General features: G+C 35.7%; 1 protein-coding gene across 2 annotated transcripts in view; it reads left to right on the top strand.

Moving 5' to 3' along the window:
• LOC138695859 (interleukin-1 receptor accessory protein-like) overlaps window positions 1-22,041 on the top strand; it is a 480,727-nt gene that overhangs the window by 405,015 nt on the left and 53,671 nt on the right. Inside the window, exon 3 of one of the 2 annotated variants that reach the window (XM_069820152.1) lies at window positions 16,132-16,233. The exons of the other annotated variant lie outside the window; for it this stretch is intronic. Within the exon in view, the coding sequence (XP_069676253.1) occupies window positions 16,132-16,233 (102 nt within the window). The remainder of the gene's footprint in view (window positions 1-16,131; window positions 16,234-22,041) is intronic. 2 annotated transcript variants of the gene reach the window in all.

Here is a 22,041-nt window from a genome sequence, read left to right as displayed (position 1 = left end):
TGGGACCAACATTTATGTTTTAGGTTGGTATTAGCTAGTACATACTTGGACGAATTATTATACTAAATTAATTATATGTGCAACGGAGCTGTATTTATCGGTGGAAATATTGAACAAAATAGTAATATACGTTACAAGAGCGGTATGTTGACGTTTTCATGGTCGAGGAAAAGATTGAAAAAGCGAAACGTAGTTGAGCTTTTTTAATTTCCGACAACATGAAAACAAACATACCGCTCGTGTATCGTACATTATTTTGTGCGAAGATCGTTTATTACATACCTGAAAGACGAATTTCTAATTATTTGCAATAAAATCTCCATGTTGGTTTCTGTTTAATGACGGCAACTTCGGAAAACCGAAATATCTTTCTTCAACATTGTTGCTATAAAATGTTTTCTGTGTTTACTATACTCCAGCAGGCCGTGATATACGTCTGTCTTTTTTTCCCCTCAGTCTATAAATGCGAACTTAAAACAAGCGGTAAGGTTATGTAATGATTTATTTGTCATTTTAATATTTTAACAATATTATTTATATAACATATTGCAGTAATAACATCCGCATCTGGAATCTTGTTGATTTTTTCACGGCTTCCTTAATGTTACTTGTATCAGGAATGCAATAAGTTTCGTGGAGTAGTAGACTTTACTTAATTTTTGCAAATATTTAAAAACAATAATTAACATTGCAATTTAGGTGAAATTGCAGTGGTAAGTTTCCAGTTTATAATTATTACTATGTTAAAGTCTCTAAAAATAATATGTTAAAAGCCAAAAGCAGTAAAATGAATGTCGCGCTTAAGCGGTAAGAAGAGGGAAATTGTTATGTGTGTTAGGTTGGGAATACTGAATGTGGTATTTCACACTTACCGCGTATTGGTTCTGAGCGGAAAACAAGCAAATACGCACGATCTCGCACAAATGTATTTTGCACAGATATAATGAACAGAAAATTGAGTGTTGAGGTTACTAATATTTTGTGAACCTTCTCGTATTCTTTATTAACACGTTGATTTTGTCAGGGATGCTGGAAACCAAAGTTTGACTTCATAGGGAATATGTCGTTTTGTGAAATACAAATACATCGCTGCTACGATTTGATTTTATCCTCGATGCTTCATTTTTGTCGTTTTGATGATGAATCGCGCGTTAATCCGAACGACTCTCATACAAATTCACACTACAGGAGAGCGACCACTTTCATTGTCAAAGGGTGTACAACATTAGTTTCAGGTTACCTTTGTAATAACTTTAATAATTATTATAGTGAAAATTAAAAAAAATAATTCGAGTAAACGTATTTCTTTCGTTTTTAGTCGGTTACATAGAAATGTTGATACCGAGATGGTTTTCGGAGAGATAATACGACCGAGAATTCGCCATGTTATTACCTGAAATTTGCCTTACAGTCCCAGAAAATCTTGGGGGAAAAAAAACGTAACCAGACAATCAGCCCTAAGGGGAATCGAACCCACTCCCGAGCGCAGCTCCAGATCACTAGGCAAACGCACTATCACATAAGTCACGCCGGTAGCCTATTTCTTTTTCTATTGCAGCTAGTAGCACAGTCTAGTATATACAATCACGAAGCTCAATACTTAGTAAATATGCATCCGTAGATAGTTGCTAACCACTAGCATCGCTAATATCGCCTCATTACAGACAATGCGAAATACTACCTGCACAGTCTATTGTTCCTAGCACCCTCACAACTCAAGCTTCGTGAATTTATATACTAGACTGTGCTAGTAGCCTAGATCATATATACCCAGATTGCTCGGTCTTATAGGCTTTGACGGTAACAACTTCTGTCAGGTTTACTGTGCTGCTATCTAGTTGTTACATAAGGAATCACGTCATAACTCCCATTTGAATTGCATTATATTCAAAATGCCAGAACCAAATTTTTAAACTCTGTAAGAACACATCCATATCCACTGCTCAATAGTTTAGTAATTTCTCGTGTTTAATGTATGAGTGATTTCTTGTAAAACACTTCACTCTTGATGAAAGTGCTTGAATGTAAATTGTATTTTATACTGAATCATGTACTATGTTACATACATCTTGTAAAAGGCCTGGGTCCATTTTGCGACCTGGTACTTAAATAAATATACATTTCTGAAAAAAAAAAAAAAAAATTGAATTGCATTAGAGACTGTACTGCCATCTCGTGTTCGTTTACGGCGGACGGGTGTCGATCCTGACGGTTGTTCTCTTCAAAGTGCTACCGATTTTAACATAGGAATGAGCAATCTGTTATATATGTGATCTGGGCTAGTAGTAACAAAATTGATTTTAATAACAGGTTTGTTTTTTAAATACTGTATCTATATTAATATTCTAACAGATGTTGTAGGTCCTACTCTATAAAGAAATAACTTTTTGGAAGCAAGACTGACATCACTGAACAAATACAAAGGCTTGCGTTGCTCGTACGTACTTTTCTAAAGACCTGTATATCCAATTTCCTCCTAAACTGACTGGGCTTTGTAACAGGTCATGAATAGAACACGGCACACAATCATGAATTTCTGTGTAAAATTTGATATGCTATCGTGTTTTCGCAGAAATGACAACGCGCTCATGTGTTTCAATTTAGTAACTGCATGAGTAACAAATCTGATGGCCTGTGCTTTGTTGCGCGACGTATGCGCCATCATTTCATAACCAGTTAATAAATGTAAACTATTCCTATTTCTTGCCTATCTTACGTTGCCTATGTTTAATCTGAAAGTGTTTTATTCCGCACAAGAGTCTCCAATGGTAACATTTCGGCTACAAGTCCAGAAGCCCCGGGTTCAAATCTATCCAGGAAAATGTATTTCCATGGGAATTAGGCGTGTCCCATAGGGTACAGTAGCATAAATCGCACCGCTTCCTAAATGGCACCACTGCTGGTTTAAAACAAGTTACTGTAGTAGTGTAGCATCTAGTGGTATTGTTACAATCTCCATATGAACTTCCACCATGTCACTTGATTTCTGCCACTTCTTTGTGCTAGCAACGTGGTGATAGAGTATTTAATATAATCGCTCAGGTGGATGTATATTTAGCTAACATTTTGTAACTAAATAACGGATTTGTATGCAAAGGAGACCATAATCTTAAGATGTTATTGGTTAAAAGAAATATTAAAGAACATTTAACTTAGTACGATTTTCGAACATGTGGTGATTATAGCCTAGAATGAAGGAAATAATAACTTATGACGTAGTTTCTTAATTCGCACCACTTTGTAGGTGCCTAATTCGCACCGGTGCGATATGAGCAACTGTAGCAATTCTAGCCGTACAAAAGAAGGCCCAAAAATTTTAACTGAACGAGGAATGCATCAGGTGGGTGCAATATCAAGTGGTGAAAAGGGCGTTAATACAAATGAGTGTTGTACAAACGCACCAGATATTTTGCGCCACCTATGAAAATTTTTAAAACGTCAAACAGTGCATCCTACATTATCAGCTGGTGTTCTTCCGGGATCGTTATTTGTTTGCTCTGATTCAGGTTACATCAACAATGAACTATTTGTCGAATAGCGCAAACATTTTATTTGCCACTCAAACCTGCCATAGAAAAAAGTGCTGCTTCTGTATGTCCACCTATACGACCATTCCAAAAATTTAGAAGCTAGATTATCTCGGGAAAATGATGTGCTCCTATTTCAGCTTCCTCGTCATAATACTCAGAGGCCTAGCCTTTAGATGTTTCTATCTTCAAACCATTTCAGACAGCTAAATCATGAAGCAGTTCTTAGGTGGCTTCGAGATAATCGTGGAGAAAAGGCGACGCAGTTTACAGTTTGAACTGCCTGGTGAAGCACATGGTAAATGTGTAACAATAAAAAACGCATTCAGGAAGTTTAAATGTTAGGTTATTTATGCTCTATTTTTTCAATTTCATTTGAAGATGCGTTACTCTCTTTCATTAATTTCAATAAACTTGTAATTTGCATTTATTACATTATTCATATCAAATACCGTTCAATATGTTCAATATTAAAAGCTTTCCTTCATCCTGTTCCCTGCAGTTAAAGAGGTGCGATTTTAGAAACCGCAGGTGCTATTTAGGAAACTAGTTGCCTAAATGGCACCATTGACATGTGTTTCGAAAATGTCATTCTACTTCAAAAATATTAAATCAAATGCAAGGATTCTTTTTTGCATGAAAGGTAAATGTTCTGGGAATGTATTTCTGTAAAGGAATGCAGAAAATAAAAATTGTATTGTTCAATAAAATTATAAATACTAAAGTGGTGCGATATACGCAACCTTACCCTATAGACCGTTTTGTTCTATGTTGTCTCAAGCGTAGCCTTGCACTATACTGGCCTCTTAACAATACATTTTCGCTGTTTGTGAATGCCTAGTGTTAGTTCGAAATCCTTACAGCGCAACGGTAAATATTAAACTGACCAAAAGACCCAATCCTCAAAGTTTTTTGATGACAATGATAATACAGTTGATATTAGGTCGTCTCATAAGGAAGGTTAGATTTTTTTAGGTTTTCTTTCTTGTAAGATTTTATTGATTTCCTTTAGTTTGGTAATACAATTTACAGGACGTTATGGTTATTATTGCATATTGTCAACATTTGGCAGCAATCAATTGTTAATATAAAAAGTATAAAATGGATTTCCACACAACTATTTTTGCTTATAACTTTCGACTCAGGTATTTCCGGACCGTGGTTCCTTATCTCAAATTGATACATGTGCCCTTCGACATCATCCCTGAAAGTTTGTAACACCACCTCGGAAACAACCTGTATATGAAAGCGCTATAGGCTGTTAACTTACGACTCTGCAAATGTTCCTAAGCGGAGAGATGCCCGGAAACCGTCAAAATAAAATGCGTGCTTGTGACATACAAAGGCAGAAGGATCCATGGTTCCAACAGTTATGTACGGGGTTGTTTCGTAACTGAAAACAATACTCGTGCAAACTCTGTTCTTCTGTGCCTATTGCTCCATCTTCACAAAGTCAATAGGAACACAGCAAACAAGAATTTGAGTTAGTTCTGTAAAGGATGCCGTCTGCAACCTTATCTGCAAAAGCCCCGTGTATTGGAAATAGCTCTCGGCACAGAAGGCGAAATCGATCCCGAGATACCAAACACGGCCTCTTCCAAAGTGATTAAACGTGCCTGTTCCCACAACTTCCGATATTTCCAAGAAATTAAACCACATTTTATAACATCGAAAAAAGTAAGATAGCTTATGTGTACCCTATTACAGAATAGGTGTTGCTGTACAGTTTCAAATCTCTATATAAAACATATTTCTAACTAGAGGTTATTCAGTGGCACAAAACGATAATGAAACAACATATAAATGGTAGGAGAAAAAATATTCGGAGGAAACCTATCTTATATATCAATCAAATAGTGTAAGTTCTTACAGTCAATTACTTAACAATATTACATGCATTGAACCTTTATGTTATTACATGAAATAGTATTTACAAATTATGACAAACGTTTTCACCAATAAATTTGGCATCTTCAGCTCACATTAAAAACATATTAACATAAAATGAACACTTAAGATATTCCAGTTAAACACAATCGTTAAAAATTAAAAACTGGTATAAAAGGCAGTCTGAGTAATACACGTATGCCATTAAAATACGTGTAGCAAAATGATGTTACCAAGATGTCGTGGAATATGCTGCTAACACTGTATTAACATGAAAGTGTACATAACGAAGACAGAAGGCATGACAATCTTCAAGTTCATGCAGGTGTAGGTTATATCAAGGTCAATGACATCTGTTTCTCGAAAAAATCAATACTTTCGCGTCTGCGCACATCTCACAATTTACGAGGTAGGCTATTGCACAGGGTCAGTTCCGCTCCTCACTTAGATAACAATAACATGAATACTTATGAATAATTTCAAGTTAGAAATATGGTCGAGCATAAAAAGTCGTATGAAACTTGCCTATAATGGTAATTAAGACACTCGTATGAAAATTATGAAACATACTCGCGTCTTAATTACTACCATCATAGGCTCGTTGCATAATGTACTATAATGTCACTGTTCATTTTATTCAAATATTCCTTAATTACTTACTTTTTCAGTTCTGTTCTTTCTTTATTCCTTTTTATCTTAACTTTTTTCGTTGCTTTTTCATTTATTTCTCTTCTTCGTAATATTTAATTAGCTTCCTTCCTTCCTTCGATCTTTTTTTTATTTATTTCCTTAGTTCCTTTTTCATTATTTTTCTCTCCTTCGTTCCTCTTTATTTCCTTCCTTCAATTTTCTTCCTTCGTTCCTTTTCTTATTTCTTCATCCTGTCTTCCCCTATCTTCCTTTCTTCTTTTCTTTCTTTGTTACATTTTAATTTCTTTCTCTTCTTCCATCCTTTTCACTTTTTTCTTTCGTTCCCTTCTTCATTTATTTCCTTCCTGTTTGCTATTTTTCCCTCTTTATTCGTACCTATTTTTTTGTTCCTTTTTCAACTATTTCTCTCCTTCCTTACCTTTTAATTACTTTCCTTCTATCCTCTTTAATTTCTTCCCTTTATCATTTCTTTCCTTCCTTTTTTCATTTCTTACCTTTCATTAATTTTTCTTCCTGTTCTCTTTTCTTTCTTTGCTAATTTTTAATTTATTTCTCTCCTTCGTTCCTCCTTAATTGCTTTCCTTCCCTCGATCCTTTTTATTTCTTCCCTTAATTTTTTTAAATTTCTTCCTCTTATCTTCTTAATGTATCTTCATACTGTGTTATTTTTTTTATTAATTTTCTTCTTTTATTTTTATTTCTCTTTATCATTCCTTTTCTTCCTTCGCTCCTTTTTATTCCTTTTCCATTATTTCTTCAGTTTCTTCTCCTCCTTTCTCTATTTCATTCCATTTTTATTTCTTTCTATTTCCTCCCATTTTGTCTTATATGTTGTGTTTTCTTTCCTTCCTTGTTTCTTTCCTTTTTCTTTCATTTATTTCCATTTGTTTCCTTATTTCCTGTTTTTTATCTCTCGATTCTCCACGTTCATCTTTTTTATTTCTATTCTATCTTTTCTCATTCTTTACTTATTTTTATGTCCTTTTCATTTGTTTTATTTATTAATTTATTTCTTGGTTACTCCTTTCTAGGCTTTTGCCCTCGTTTAAGTTATGCTTCTTCCTCCTTCCGTATTTTGAACTTGGACAGAGGCGTGGCAGGTTCTCGTGACATGAGATCAACAAATGTCAGATCTCCACTTAAGACGACATAGGAAATAACAATGACAGCTAGCAAGCAAGAGGATTTCGAGCTTCCTGTACTACCATAATCATCATACGCGTCCGAGTTTTGCGTTGCATACGCAGTGACCAGCAAATTACGAAACTCGGTGTGTGAATTTTTGACGTTATTGTACTGCATCTAATATTTTATGCGCCATTATACAGTACCAATACAACACAGCAGAATCAGGGAAAGCGAGGTTCACGGAAACTGCTCGTCGATACCCCGCAATTCGCTGAAAAGCAATTATTTTTAAAAAGTTCAAAAGGGATCGTTCAATCTCCTCTATATGAAAACCAGTTACGAAATAAAGTATCGTATTAAAATCCTCAAACTTGAAATTCTGCACTCTCATCAAACATTGAAAACTAAGTTTACTTCCATCTCCTCCATTCCCTGAGGCAGTAAATATCATTCGCAGTCCAGTACATTAAAACGACCATTCGAAGTTAATAGACAGCTAATGTTAGTTACTATGCACTCCATTGTCCGAATCCAATTTCACTTACAGTAGAGAAACAGACTTAGGAGCCACCATTTAATGCCCTTGAAAGCGTTAAAACTAGGAGCTTAATTTCTAGAACTCTAGAGAGTTGACTTTCCACGCTGGAAACCTGAGTTCAAAACACGCTGAGTCAAAATGGAATTTGTGAGGTTTATTATTTCACAAACACGCGTTGACTACAATGATACCAGGGTGAAAAAGACTGGAGGAAGAGGGTCCTCTGACCGTGAAACTAGTAGGTCCAGGTTCAAAACCTGGTTGGAAAAAGTTACCTGGTTGAGAGTTTTTCCGGGGTTTATCCCTCGATTCATTAAGAGCAAATGCTGGGTAACTTTCGGCTCTGGACACTCAGACCTATATAATCATTGCAGTTCATAAAGCGTCGTAAAATAAAGCAATTAAAATAGATAGCGTCACGCCTCGGTGATATCACATTAAGATGGCAGCCAGACACAACTTTCTGTAATGCTTACGACCATGGTTTGATGCAGTAGGGATGCAGAGATCGAAGTCCGATTCTTCAACCGGCGTTGCTCTTTCAATCTGGTGACTACTGGGAAACTATTTGACCCATCTATATAATTAATATCTGCGGGACTGAAACCCCTTTCATAAAAGTTCATGTCATCTCTCACTCCGAAAAAGGTCACTAAGAATAATATAGGCTAGAATATTAAATAATATAGTCTATAGTGCTTCGGTGCACTTCTCAGACAAAATGAAAAATTCGGCGAGAATAGCACATATTTTTTCATATGTTCTACAAGTTTTGCGCCAATTCACTTCCTTCATGATGCCGCGATTTGTGTGAAATACTCATGTCGAACAACGGAACGATTAGATAAGTGAACTTCGAAAATTTCGCAACGAAAAGTATAAATCATTTTGTGTGTTACAATATTTAATTCCTCGTACGGTAACAAAACGTTTCGACGTAGAATAGGTACCGTCTTTTCCCACACCGAGTATGGGTACCCGTTCCGGGATCCGTGGTGAAACAAAAAGTGACAGAATTGCATACTATATGCTTACTGTAACAAGACTATGAGCACAGCTGAATGCTAATTTTGTTAGTGTTTAGTCCGTGAATCAGTGTAACTTGTGCGACTTGACAACACTTCCCTTATTAAGGGCATCAGGGCGCCGAATTTGCTATATAATTAGCCCCACCACGCGGACTGTCAGTAATATCTTTGCATCGAGAGCAGCTACAAACCTCGTTTGATTTGTGAGTAATTAAAAATAAAAAAACTTTTTCCTCAATAGTATCCGAACCCTGAATTTTGTAGTCTGCGAATATATTGAATAAGCAGTCGTGGACAACCGATAAGGGGTGGTCCTCCAGCTTGGGGGTTGGGCGAAGGGTTAACAACCCATCACCGTAAAAAAACAGCTTGTTACGAATCCCTACAATATGCCTCGGAATAGGACTGATTCTCTGGCACGACCACATTAAGCGATCGGTTTGGAAGTAAATCCCGAAAAGACAAAGTATATGATTATGTCTCGTGACCAGAATATTGTACGAATTGGAAATATAAAAATTGGAGATTTATCCTTCGAATGGATGGAAAAATTCAAATATCTTGGAGCAACAGTAACAAATATAAATGACACTCGGGAGGAAATTAAACGCAGAATAAATATGGGAAATGCGTGTTATTATTCGGTTGAGAAGCTGTTATCATATAGTCTGCTGTCAAAAAATCTGAAAGTTGGAATTTATAAAACAGTTATATTACCGGTTCTTCTGTATGGTTGTGAAACTTGGACTCTCACTCTGAGAGAGGAACATAGGTAAAGGGTGTTTGAGAATAAGGTGCTTAGGAAAATATTTGGGGCTAAGCGGGATGAAGTTACAGGAGAATGGAGAAAGTTACACAACGCAGAACTGCACGCATTGTATTCTTCACCTGACATAATTAGGAACATTAAATCCAGACGTTTGAGATGGGCATGGCATGTAGCACGTATGGGCGAATCCAGAAATGCATATAGAGCGTTAGTTGGGAGACCAGAGGGAAAAAGACCTTTGGGGAGGCCGAGACGTAGATGGGAGGATAATATTAAAATGGATTTGAGGGAGGTGGGATATGATGATAGAGACTGGATTAATCTTGCACAGGATAGGGACCGATGGCGGGCTTATGTGAGAGCGGCAATGAACCTTCGGGTTCCTTAAAAGCCATTTGTAAGTAAGTAAGTAAGTAAGAGAGAAAGCAGGCTAGCATGAAGCTATTGGAATGCTTGCGAGGAATTTTCATCAGTGTTGTCGTACTGTATGATATTGACTTAGGCATTAATTTCATCTTATTTTCTACAGTAATCTCAGACCTCGAGTGACATTTATTTGGGCTATTTCGTGAATAAAATAAATGTAAATAATACTGTATATCCATAAAATTCGCTCTCAAAATGTTAAGAATTGTAAATTTATGAATACTTAACCTATTCATACAATGTGAAGTCAAATAAATGAAAAACGATTACTGCAATAAAGAAATTGGATGTTATTCAGTAATGCCAACTGAAAAAGCGAAATAAAGATTTAAAAATGTCAATTACATGTACTGCGCTTTTCTCTTGTTATTATAACAGAAATACGTTTTCATTATCTGCTGAAATCATAATTTAATTTAATTTAATTTAAACATTTTATAGTATAATTACAAATAACCTGATTAATACATTAATTAAATGAACAAATGTTATGAAGGAGTGTCATTTTCTTTAGATACAATGGACATGGAATTAGAATATGAAGATGTAGATGTGGAAGTAGGATTTCGCACTTTATTTAGTACGATGGATTCCTACTCATCGATTTAACTTTGAAAGGTATATACATAAATATAGAACTAAAAATATGAATTCTCTGCGTTTGTCTGAACCAAAATGTAAAACCAATGCAGCTTTTTATCACAGCATGAGTCAAGGTCCTAGATTATTAAACAAATTTTATTCCAATAATATTTCAACCACGAATCCTCTCCAAATTAATAAAAAAAAAAAAAATTGTATTGGATTTATAGTTTGGGTTTAAGCATATTAAGCACTATTTAATCTGTATTCACTCTCAATTTTAAATTTATTTTTGTCTGTATTGGAATCCCCTCCTGAGCACGAGTCTTACTCATTCAGGAGTGGGCTAGTTTATCTTTCATTGTATTTATTAACTTGTATTCATTTCAAACTTACTAGCAATAATAAATAAATAAATTTACGTGACAACATTTGACGACACTGACTAAACAAAAGAACGACCACGCGATAAATTGATAGTGATAAATCGAGCTGCAAAATTTATCGCGATGTATGACTGTGATTAGTTGAAATTCAAAATTTCTTTACACTTCATTGGCCGAAAATGGAATGACGTCATATAAACGAAATAGATTAATTTCGTGCTTTTTGCATTATTGTGAAAAACCTTCCTGTAATTACTATTCAAACAATACTGGGTTGAAAACCGTTGTTAAATCGTTGTGTGATTCGTGCTCTGTAAGGAGCTTCAAGATTCGGGCCATTTTTTTTCTGGCACTGTAAAATGCTAGGATAATAATAAAAGGGTGAATTTTTAATAATTGTCGTTTAATGATTGTGTCTTCCCCACCAATTAGTTGATCCCAACTTTTTCCACAAAACTTTTAAGTAGTCAACCGGACAGCTCAGTGAAATAATAATAATATAATCTATACTAATAATAAATCTGTAGCCAAAATTTTTCTGGTAATTTTAGATTTTCCAAAAATAATTGGTGTTAACATGCATAATTAACCATCCTGAAACCGAAAATCGCTTTTTTGAAATTGTTGTCTGTCTGTGTCTGTCTGTCTGTCTGTCTGTCTGGATGTTTGTTAACTTTTCACGCGATAATGACTGAACAGATTTATATGAAAATTGGAATATAAATTACGTTCGTTGTAACTTAGATTATAGGCTATATGGCATTCAAAATGCTTTATTTAAAAGGGGTGTTATAAGGGGGCCTGAATTAAATAAATCGAAATATCCCGCTTATTATTGTTTTTTGTGAAATATGTTACATAACAAAAGTTTCGTTAAAATTGATTTCCGATAAGTTTTATTCTATGCAAAATTTTGATAGGACTGATATTTAAGGATATATAAGACTTTTAAAATAACAATACAATACATTTTCACCGCCGCCTCAGATTATAGCGTTGTTGTTCCTGCAGTAACTCCTATGTGCAAAATATAAAATTTTTGAGTAGGAAGAAAAAAACATATTTTCATTCCATGGCAATGGTACATAGGAGATTGTGAATTCTTACATTTTCGGAAGAAATAAATATAATTACATATCACTATATATGCTGTACCACTATTTAAGTTATTTGAAGGGTTCAGAACCATAGTGAGCCAAGCACCATATGCTGAAGACGTAGAAAACAAGGGTTAAAATTAAGTTATTACCATTATTCAATGGAAACATATAGCAAGTAATATAAAGTTTACACATTAAAACTAAATGATATATCAATCTTCATTAAACTATGATTGCATGTAATAACAAATAAGGAACATGTTAAAGGAATTGTCATTGCACCAAATGATTGCTCTCTGGACCAAAATGATCGCATTTTAATTATTTAAATACAATTTAAATTAAGTAACATATTAAACGATTTATCCTTCTATCAAACATGAATGTTCCCTGGATCAAATGTCCTATTTTAATTATGAAATTACTTTATATTTATTTCTAACAGGTGCAGCGGAGCTCACGGGTACGGCTAGTAATAATAATAATAATAATAATAATAATAATAATAATAATAATAATAATAATAATAATAATAGTAATAATAATAATCAGAACTGCACGCATTGTATTCTTCACCTGACATAATTAGGAACATTAAATCCAGACGTTTGAGATGGGCAGGGCATGTAGCACGTATGGGGGAATCCAGAAATGCATATAGAGTGTTAGTTGGGAGGCCGGAGGGAAAAAGACCTTTGGGTAGGCCGAGACGTAGATGGGAAGATAATATTAAAATGGATTTGAGGGAGGTGGGATATGATGATAGAAACTGGATTAATCTAGCTCATGATAGGGACCAATGGCGGACATATGTGAGGGCGGCAATGAACCTCCGGGTTCCTTAAAAGCCAGTAAGTAAGTAAATAATAATAATAATAACAATAATAATAAATTCATGACTTGCCAGTAACAGTAAATTTGTCATGTCAATGGCAAATGAATACCTTAAGATTATTATCACTTTATTTCATTTTCATCAAATGTTATAGAGCTATACAGAAATATAGAGATAGCAAAAGAGGCGCCCAGACATCTCTTTCTCTCTCTTTATTTCAATGTGCCAATAGATACATATCAGTTTCTTGTAACGGAAAATTCAATTAACGTGATGGCATTCTAATAGAAATAAAAGCCGTTATGTTTCCATCAGCTTTCAGAGTTTTAAAATACCTGCGTAATATAAACGCGTGTTTAAAAATAGATCACATTGATATTTGATGAATTTTCCTTTAAGAATAATACATGTGCATCACACAAATTAGATTTTTAATTATATTATAATTAACAGATACTAATTCACTGTCAGCGCCACGCCGTAGCTTCGTGGTCTAAGGCATCTTGCCTAGGATTCGCGTGACGGAATGCGCGCTGATTCGAGTCCTCATGGGGATGGAATTTTCTCATGAAATTTCGGCTAGTGTATGGGACCGGTGTCCACCCAACATCGTGATGAATTTGGGGAATTACGATAGGTAGTGAAACCCTGTTACGGAAACCAGCTATGACGGCGGAGGGATCATCGTGCCAACCACACGATACCTTCGTTCTGGTTGGATGATCGTTCATCTCTGCCGAGGCATGTGAACGTGAAGTCAGGAGTCGGCTGGTAGGACTTGGTCCTTCATGGGCTGTTGCGCTATGGATTTAGTATTTTTAATTAATTTGTTGTTTTATTTTTAATGTTCAATATAATTCTACACTTAAAAAAAGTCACTGACATAACGAAAAATGATGAAAAAATTCTGCAGATTACAGTTAGGCACAATATAGGTATATTATACTATACTTCATGTCTCTGCACATACATCTTATATAAAAATCATGTATGAAGATATACTATACTCTCAGGACTCAGGAAGTTAAATTGATAAAAACCAGTTCTTCCGTATCAAGAATGCTAAAAACGTGTATTTTCGTGAAAATCTCGAAATAAGTATTTTGTGCGAGATCGTGAGTATTTGCTTGGTTTCCGCACAAAACCAATCCGCGGAAAGTCTAAAATTCCACATTCAGTATTCCCAACCTAACACACAACAATTTCCCTCTTCTTACCGCTTAAGTGACATATTGATTTTACTGCTTTAGGCTTTTAACATATTATTTTTAGAGACGTTCAATATAGTAATAATTATAAATTGGAAACTTACCACTGCAATTTCACCTAAATTGCACTGTTAATTATTGTCTTTAAATATTTGCAAAAATTAAGTAAACTCTACAACTCCACTAAACTTACTGCATTCGTGATGCAAGTAACATTAAGGAAGCCGTGAAAAAATCAACAAGATTCCAGACTCATCATAGACTGGGGGGAAAAAAAGACAGACGTATATCACGGCCTGCTGGAGTATAGTAAACACAGAAAACATTTTAAAGCAACAATGTTGAAGATAGATATTTTTGTTTTGCAAATTTGCCGTCATTGAATAGAAACCAAGATGGAGATTTCATTGCAAGTAATTAGAAATTCCTCTTTCAGGTATGTAATAAACGGTTTTCGCACAAAATAATGTACGATACACGAGCGGTATGTTTTCTTTCAATTCTCGGAAGTTAAAAAAGCTCAACTACGTTTCGCTTTTTCAAACTTTTCCTCGAACATGAAAACTTCAACATACCGCTCTTGTAACGCATATTACTATTGCAACATTACGATACTCTCTTTAACACATTTTACTTGAAGCAAGTAAAGCGTTAGGGTTGGAAGTAAATCCCGAAAAGACAAAGTATATGATTATGTCTCGTGACCAGAATATTGTACGAAATGGTATAAAAATTGGAAATTTATCCTTTGAAGAGGTGGAAAAATTCAAATACTTGGGAGCAACAGTAACAAATATAAATGATACTCAGGAGGAAATTAAACACAGAATAAATATGGGAAATACCTGTTATTATTCGGTTGAGAAGCTTTTATCATCCACTCTGCTGTCAAAAAATCTGAAAGTTAGAATTTATAAAACAGTTATATTACCGGTTGTTCTTTATGGTTGTGAAACTTGGACTCTCACTTTGAGAAAGGAATATGGGTTAAGGGTGTTTGAGAATAAGGTGCTTAGGAAAATATTTGAGGCTAAGAGGGATGAAGTTACAGGAGAATAGAGAAAGTTACACAGCACAGAACTGCACGCATTGTATTCTTCACCTGGCATAATTAGGAACATTAAATCCAGACGTTTGAGATGGGCAGGGCATGTAGCACGTATGGGCGAATCCAAAAATGCATATAGAGTGTTAGTTGGAAGGCCGAAGGGGAAAAGACCTTTGGGGAGGCTGAGACGTAGATGGGAAGATAATATTAAAATTAATTTGAGGGAGGTGGGATATGATGATGGAGACTGGATTAATCTTGCTCAGGATAGGGACCAATGGCGGGCTTATGTGAGGGCGGCAATGAACCTCCGGGTTCCTTAAATGCCAGTAAGTAAGAAGTACTGTGCTCCAACCACGAAAAAATCTTTGCGGAATGAAACGGAGCGGGGTAATGCTGTGAATGAATGTTGAAGTCATAAGATGTCATAAGGTCACACACGTGGGTACTCGTATCTCTATTGGCTAGCTCTCACAGCACAAACAATAACATTGTTACACACATATTTATACTACCCTAGTTACAAAATTAGATCACTGTTTATCTCCTGGTCTTTTAATCCCTACATATAGGAAATAACATATGCAGGAGAGCGCATGGTTTTTAAACTGACGTTATAACTCTAATATTATCTATCTATTTCGCTCCAATAGATGACGCAATAGTAAGCACATTCCTTTCACGGTTGATCTCCTGGTTGGAGAATTGTAAAGAGGACAAACATTACAAAGCATTTTTCTTTTACTTTTCAGTCCTCAGTAATAGTGGCCCCTTCACGCATTGGTATAATGGTCAGAATGGATTTAAAGTTTCCTGGATGTATTTTGTCAGTGACTGTACCGAGGATGACTAATGTAAAATTAGTCTTTATAATGTGTGTTTTAGTATCCACCTACAAGCATGTAGTGAAAATCCTTCACCGAAAGCTGCTAAGAACATTTCTTATAGGACATTCTGTTCAATAAACATCACAGTGGCACTCTTTCTATTGCACTGGCGTTGATTTTTTGTGTTCCAGATGCTGTCGGTTACACGGGCACTCCACTGCAAATGTATGAGCCGCAAGACCTGTCTGTGAAACTGGGGGATGAGGCAAGGCTATTCTGCGAAGCGTTTGTCGGTAAGTATATACACACGTTCCTGTATCCAGTCCCTGGGATTTTAACGTTGTTGGCTAATCAGCACGTGATCACATGCTGCGTCCAGCTGTTCAAACCATTCGCCCGCAGGCGCTTTCAAAGAGAAACGCTCTTGTCTTATCTGAGATCAGGTCCGGAAATCCCTTACGGCTAATATACACTATGAGGTCAGGTTACACAGTAATTCACACCAGCACCATTTATAGTAATAACAAAGGAATTATTAAACCATGAGTTCTCTTCTATGGCTTATGCGGTAGCATTTCCAACTACAAATATAGCGGAACCGGGTTCGATTCCCGGCAGGTAAGAGGAATTTTATCTGATATAGACGAGTGTCTTTGTCTCGTGTTTGTCCGTATTGTTTTAAGCGATAGAGTTTTCTCTGCTGTCACAAGCAGTTCTGTTTCTAGCTACAAATATAGCAAGACCCGGATTCGGTTCCCGACAAAAACTGAAATGTATCTTCCATAAGAAATGGATGTGCGTCTTTTTCACGTGTAGATTTTCAATTTTAAGGGAAGAAGTTTAACTAGCGCTTAATAATAATAATAATAATAATAATAATAATAATAATAATAATAATAATAATAATAATAATAATAATAATAATAATAATGTTTTATTTTCGTTGGCAGAGTTAAGGCCATAAGGCCTTCTCTTCCACTCAACCAGCCTTAATCAATACAATACATATTTAAAGTACGAATATTTACACTACACTTAAAAGGTTCTCCAGCAATATTCTTCAGTTAAGTTTTAACGACTAGTAGACTACATACTTATTTAAATTTAGATAAACCTATAAGGTAAATAAGTAACTAATTTAATTCAATCAATTATAATTAATTTGAGATTTGAGATAGCTAGTAAAATGATGTAACTATGTTACAGGGAGAAAAAACAATATATATATATATATATATATATATATATATATATATATATATATATATATATAAATCTAAAATATATTTCTATAATGAGAATATTAATGTACCGGTAATTGCCATTAGAGGTTTTGTAAATCTATTTAGAGAAATTAATGATAATAATAAGAATGGACAGATGTTAGTTTCATTATATGTAATAAATATTAATCAGCAATTAATTTGTTAAGTAAGAATTTATGTAATTTTGACCTAAATGAAGTTATTGTCCAACAACCCCTTACATCACTCGGAAGCGAGTTCCAATTTCTAGCAACTGAAACTGTATAAGATGAAGAATATAAAGATGTTTTGTGGTAGGGTATAATGAGTAAGTTGTTATGATGAGATCTTGTACTTAGCTGATGATATGCGGATAAATTTTGAAAACGAGAAGCCAAATAGATTGGGGTAGCGGTGCGCAGAATTTGAAATAAGAGAACAAGAGAATGCAGGGCTCGTCGATCGCTTAGCCTTAGCCAAGACAGAGTTTGGAAAGACGGGGAAACATGATCATACTTACGAATATTGCAAATGTAACGGACGCACGCATTATGCACACGTTGTAGCCTGCTGCTCAAATTTGCATTTAGGTTACTTAATACAATATCGCTTAGGGATATGAATAATGGGAAAGCAACATGAGTTGATGGAATCCCTATTAAATAGAATTCTACCATTACGCAATGAAATATGTTATGAGAAAGGCGACTGGCCTGAAGATTTTACGGAGACAGTGTTGCTTCCAATACCGAAGAAAAATAATGTCAAGAAATGTAACGAGTTCAGGACTATCAGCCTGATATCACACTCGGCGAAGATTCTCCTGCGAATATTTAATTGACGTTTATATTGTTTTTTTACTTGGTTATTTAACGACGCTGTATCAACTACGAGATTATTTAGCGTCGATGAAATTGGTGATAGCGAGATGGTACTTGGCGAAATGAGACCGAGGATTCGACATAGATTACCTGACATTTGCTTTACGGTTGGGTAAACCTCGGAAGAAACCCAACCAGGTAATCAGTCCAAGCGGGAATCGAACCCGCGCCCGAGCGCAACTCTAGATCGGCAGGCAAGCGCCTTAGCCGACTGAGCTACACTGGTGGCTTATTCTCTGTTGGAAGAACAGTTGGAAGAAGAACAGTTTGGCTTTATGAAGGAAAAAGGTACCAGAGATGCAATTGGACTGCTACGAACAATCGACGAAAGATGCCTAGAGAAGAATAAAGAAATGAATTATGTTTGTGGACCTAGAAAAGGCGTTTGACAGAGTGGATTAGAATAAACTGATGGGAATCTTAAAGAAAATAGGCGTGAATTGGAAAGAGAGAAGGCTGATCAGTAATCTTTATTTGAAACAACGAATCAAAGTCAGGGTAGGAGAAGAAATGTCAGAAGGAAGTGAAATAGGGAGAGGAGTACATCAAGGATGTCCTTTATCACCTACCTTGTTCAACATCTACTTGAAGGATTTAGTGAAGAACTGTTTTCATAACATGGGAGGAGTGATAGTAGGAGGAAGAATGAAGTGCATAAGATTTTCTGATGATATGGCGTTGTTAGCAGAAGAGGAGATGATACTAAGGGTTATGCTACTTGAGCTAAATGACAGCTATGAGCAGTATGGGATGGGGGATAAAACTCAAAATAGATTTTTTACAGCAACACAATACATGGAACAGATGCATTATACGCAAAAAAAGGTCAGCGGAAATAATGGTTCGATTATCGTTTTTAGTATTCAATATTCGATAAACATTAAGTGAGCCGTTCAGAGCAAAAGTGGTGTAAGTCAAAATTGGGTAATGAGGTTTAAAGTAAAAATTCTGTAAAATACAGCGCAAAGTAGCAATTAATATGTCCTTCGTGCTATCCACTGACTACTAGAAGTTTAAATGAAATGAATATTAATTGCTACTTTGCGCTGTATTTTACAGAATGTTTACTTTAATCCTCATTACCCATTTTTTACTTACACCACTTCTGCTCTGAACGGCTCAATTGCTACCAAATTAAAAAGATTTGAATGTTTTGTTACTAGATGTGATTTTAGTCAGTTTGTATTATATTTTTGGTCCAGGGAAAATACATTTTACTGTTACTGTCGTTATTTCCATTTTGAAGTAGGCTACAAGTCAACAATATAAAACTGACTGTTAATTTAGAAGTTGGCAACATATTTTATATCGATCATAACAATACATATCGATAGTAACATTCATACCATTCAACCAATAAGGAGATTGGCCCCTATAATACATCTGTACCAATACATTCTTTTTATACTTCGTGTAACGAGGAAAATAGGAAAACAACATATGTCAAATAAAAGGAAAAGTATTTAAAAGTCTCTAAGAAGAACAATTATTGTGAATGTTTACGATTGAACTCATGCTCATCCTATACTACGTAGCTTCCCCCAGAATTCATAGCACTTCCCTTACCTGAGTTTCCATGTGTTCCGTTAAGAGATAATGAGAACCATCTCGCATATTTTTGTATTCTCACGACATTCGTTTCTGTTTTAACCCATGAATCGAGGTCAAGGCGTTCTGTTATTCGCGCTCAGACGCACAGACGGTAAGATCCACCTCTACGTCTGCCATGATCTGTTGTGTAGGCCAGAATTTCACTGCAGCAACGCTAGGTCACGTAGCCTACACATTCATATACTAACATATGAAAATAGTTGCTACATAAGTGGAATTTTATTCTGCAGCTTGGTAAGATTCTATTGGTTGGTGCATAAGTTCGTAGCGTTTTCGTTTCGTGTGTTGGTACTCCGGTTGCTATGGGTTTATTTATCGCAGTGGCGGCTCCTCGATATTTCTTAAGAGGAGGAAAGAAGTTAACAGCGCAAAATGACACCTTCTTGAGAGGAACAAGCTACAAATTAGCCTACATGCATACATGTAAGACTAGGTAATGTTAGGGTTGGCCTTCCCTCTTGTATAGCAATAATCTGTTTTTGTAAACGAAGTTTCCTAAATTGTCCAAAATATAATGTTTTCACTTCCATTCATTGTTGAATAATTGCACAAATTAACAATTACAAGGAAATTCACAACCTTGCAGCATTTTTCGCATACATTAAAGCATCACATGTGTTGGAAGAGACCAGCTACTAACACGTAACCTGAACCGTTTTACGGAAGTGGGAATAGAAAATAATCTGTTAGGAAAGCGAGAACACTGCATCCACCCACGTGGTCTGTGTTGCCAAATGTAGCCTACATTTTACAAGTTCAGTATCACATGCTTTTGAAAATGTCAGTTCTTGTAAAGCCATACTACCATTACTGTTCAAAGCTGCCGGTGGTCGATTAATTTTTTTATGTTAAAAATAATGTAGTTTGCAGTACTTTCAATTTCAAATATATTTCTTACAAAACTGACAACTTGGCTGTTGTCCTGTCTAGTAGACAATGAATGGAAGTGAATTTCAGAGGCCAAAAAGATCTGCGATACTAACTTAGAACTACTTCCTCTCCGTTTTATATAAATCCAACTTCAACTTTCAGATATCCTCGAAAGTTTCAAACCATGAATATAGCTTATATAAAGTACAATGAATAATATATTTTGATTTATAATTTTTAAAAAAGTTTATATAGTGTCTTTCATAGCTTTGCGTTAAAACTGTTTTTATTGTGTCTCCTCCTAGATGACGTGTTATATAGTCTGGTTGAATGCAGCATCGTTAGATGGCAGCGGTAGCGAGCTTGCTGCAAGACCAGTCGGTTTCTATTTCCCGCCCATGACTGATTCAGAGGAGGATCTCCTCCCTATCCGTTCATTTACTTGCTTTAAAACTCTGCTTCTTTCTCTGGCCGCTAGCGCGCTGTTGTCTGAGTGTGTTAACTGCAGTAAAGGAGGAATGGATTGACTTTCCTCCACACAAACGATCTCGCATCCTTCTCACAGTTTTCTAGCAGCACATGAGTGCGCGTCGTTTAAAACTCGATCAACCGAGGTTTTCTTATAGCTGTTAACTTAAAAATTATCGGATCTTCCTCGAATTTCAAGGCATATATTTCATTTGGTATTTACTTTCAGAGGGAACCGCCACTGATTTATCGATTGTCATTTTTATTTGAAGTTCAATTGTTGTGCTTGAGTTTAATTGCAAGAAAATACGAGTACTGTATGTCACGCCTCAAGTGTTTCTATAGCTCTGGTAGTAAGCCAGAAGTACAGCGAAGAAAGAGAACTTAATTTAGCTCCGTAATTATTTTAAACTATCCCTGCGTGTCACTTTATCTCGAGTTTTGCCCATTTGTCACCCGAACGTGCAGTTGTATAAAAAAACTAAGAAAAGGAAAGAGAACTAATTCCACAAAAGTAGATACTTGGAAACGATTTCCCTAACCTTGCATTGGCCCAGTTTTTTATGTTATGCAATAACGGAAGAAACAAAGAACTGTAAACGTACACGCGTGTGGAATTCCATCCTTTGTACTTCGGAGCCCACACAAAATGCAGCTTAATAGTCGTACGAATGAAAGCTATATGAACGAAGCCGTCAATTTCTATTAGCGTAAATCGGAAAGATCGCCGAAGAGACTTTCAAGCCTTACCCGTTATGCATGCATTATACTTACTTACTTACTTACTTACTTACTTACTTACTTACGGCTTTTAAGGAACCCGGAGGTTCATTGCCGCCCTCACATAAGTCTCCGCCATCGGTCCCTATCCTGAGCAAGATTAATCCAGTCCCTACCATCATATCCCACCTCCCTCAAATTCACTTTAATATTATCCTCCCATCTACGTCTCGGCCTCCCCAAAGGTCTTATTCCCTCCGGCCTCCCAACTAACACTCTATATGCATTTCTGGATTCGCCCATACGT

This window comes from Periplaneta americana, chromosome 3 (genome assembly GCF_040183065.1).
Source record: "Periplaneta americana isolate PAMFEO1 chromosome 3, P.americana_PAMFEO1_priV1, whole genome shotgun sequence".
NCBI classification, from domain to species: Eukaryota; Metazoa; Arthropoda; class Insecta; order Blattodea; family Blattidae; genus Periplaneta; species Periplaneta americana.
Note: the sequence above shows the minus strand (reverse complement) of the source record. Positions and strands in the feature narration are given on the sequence as shown.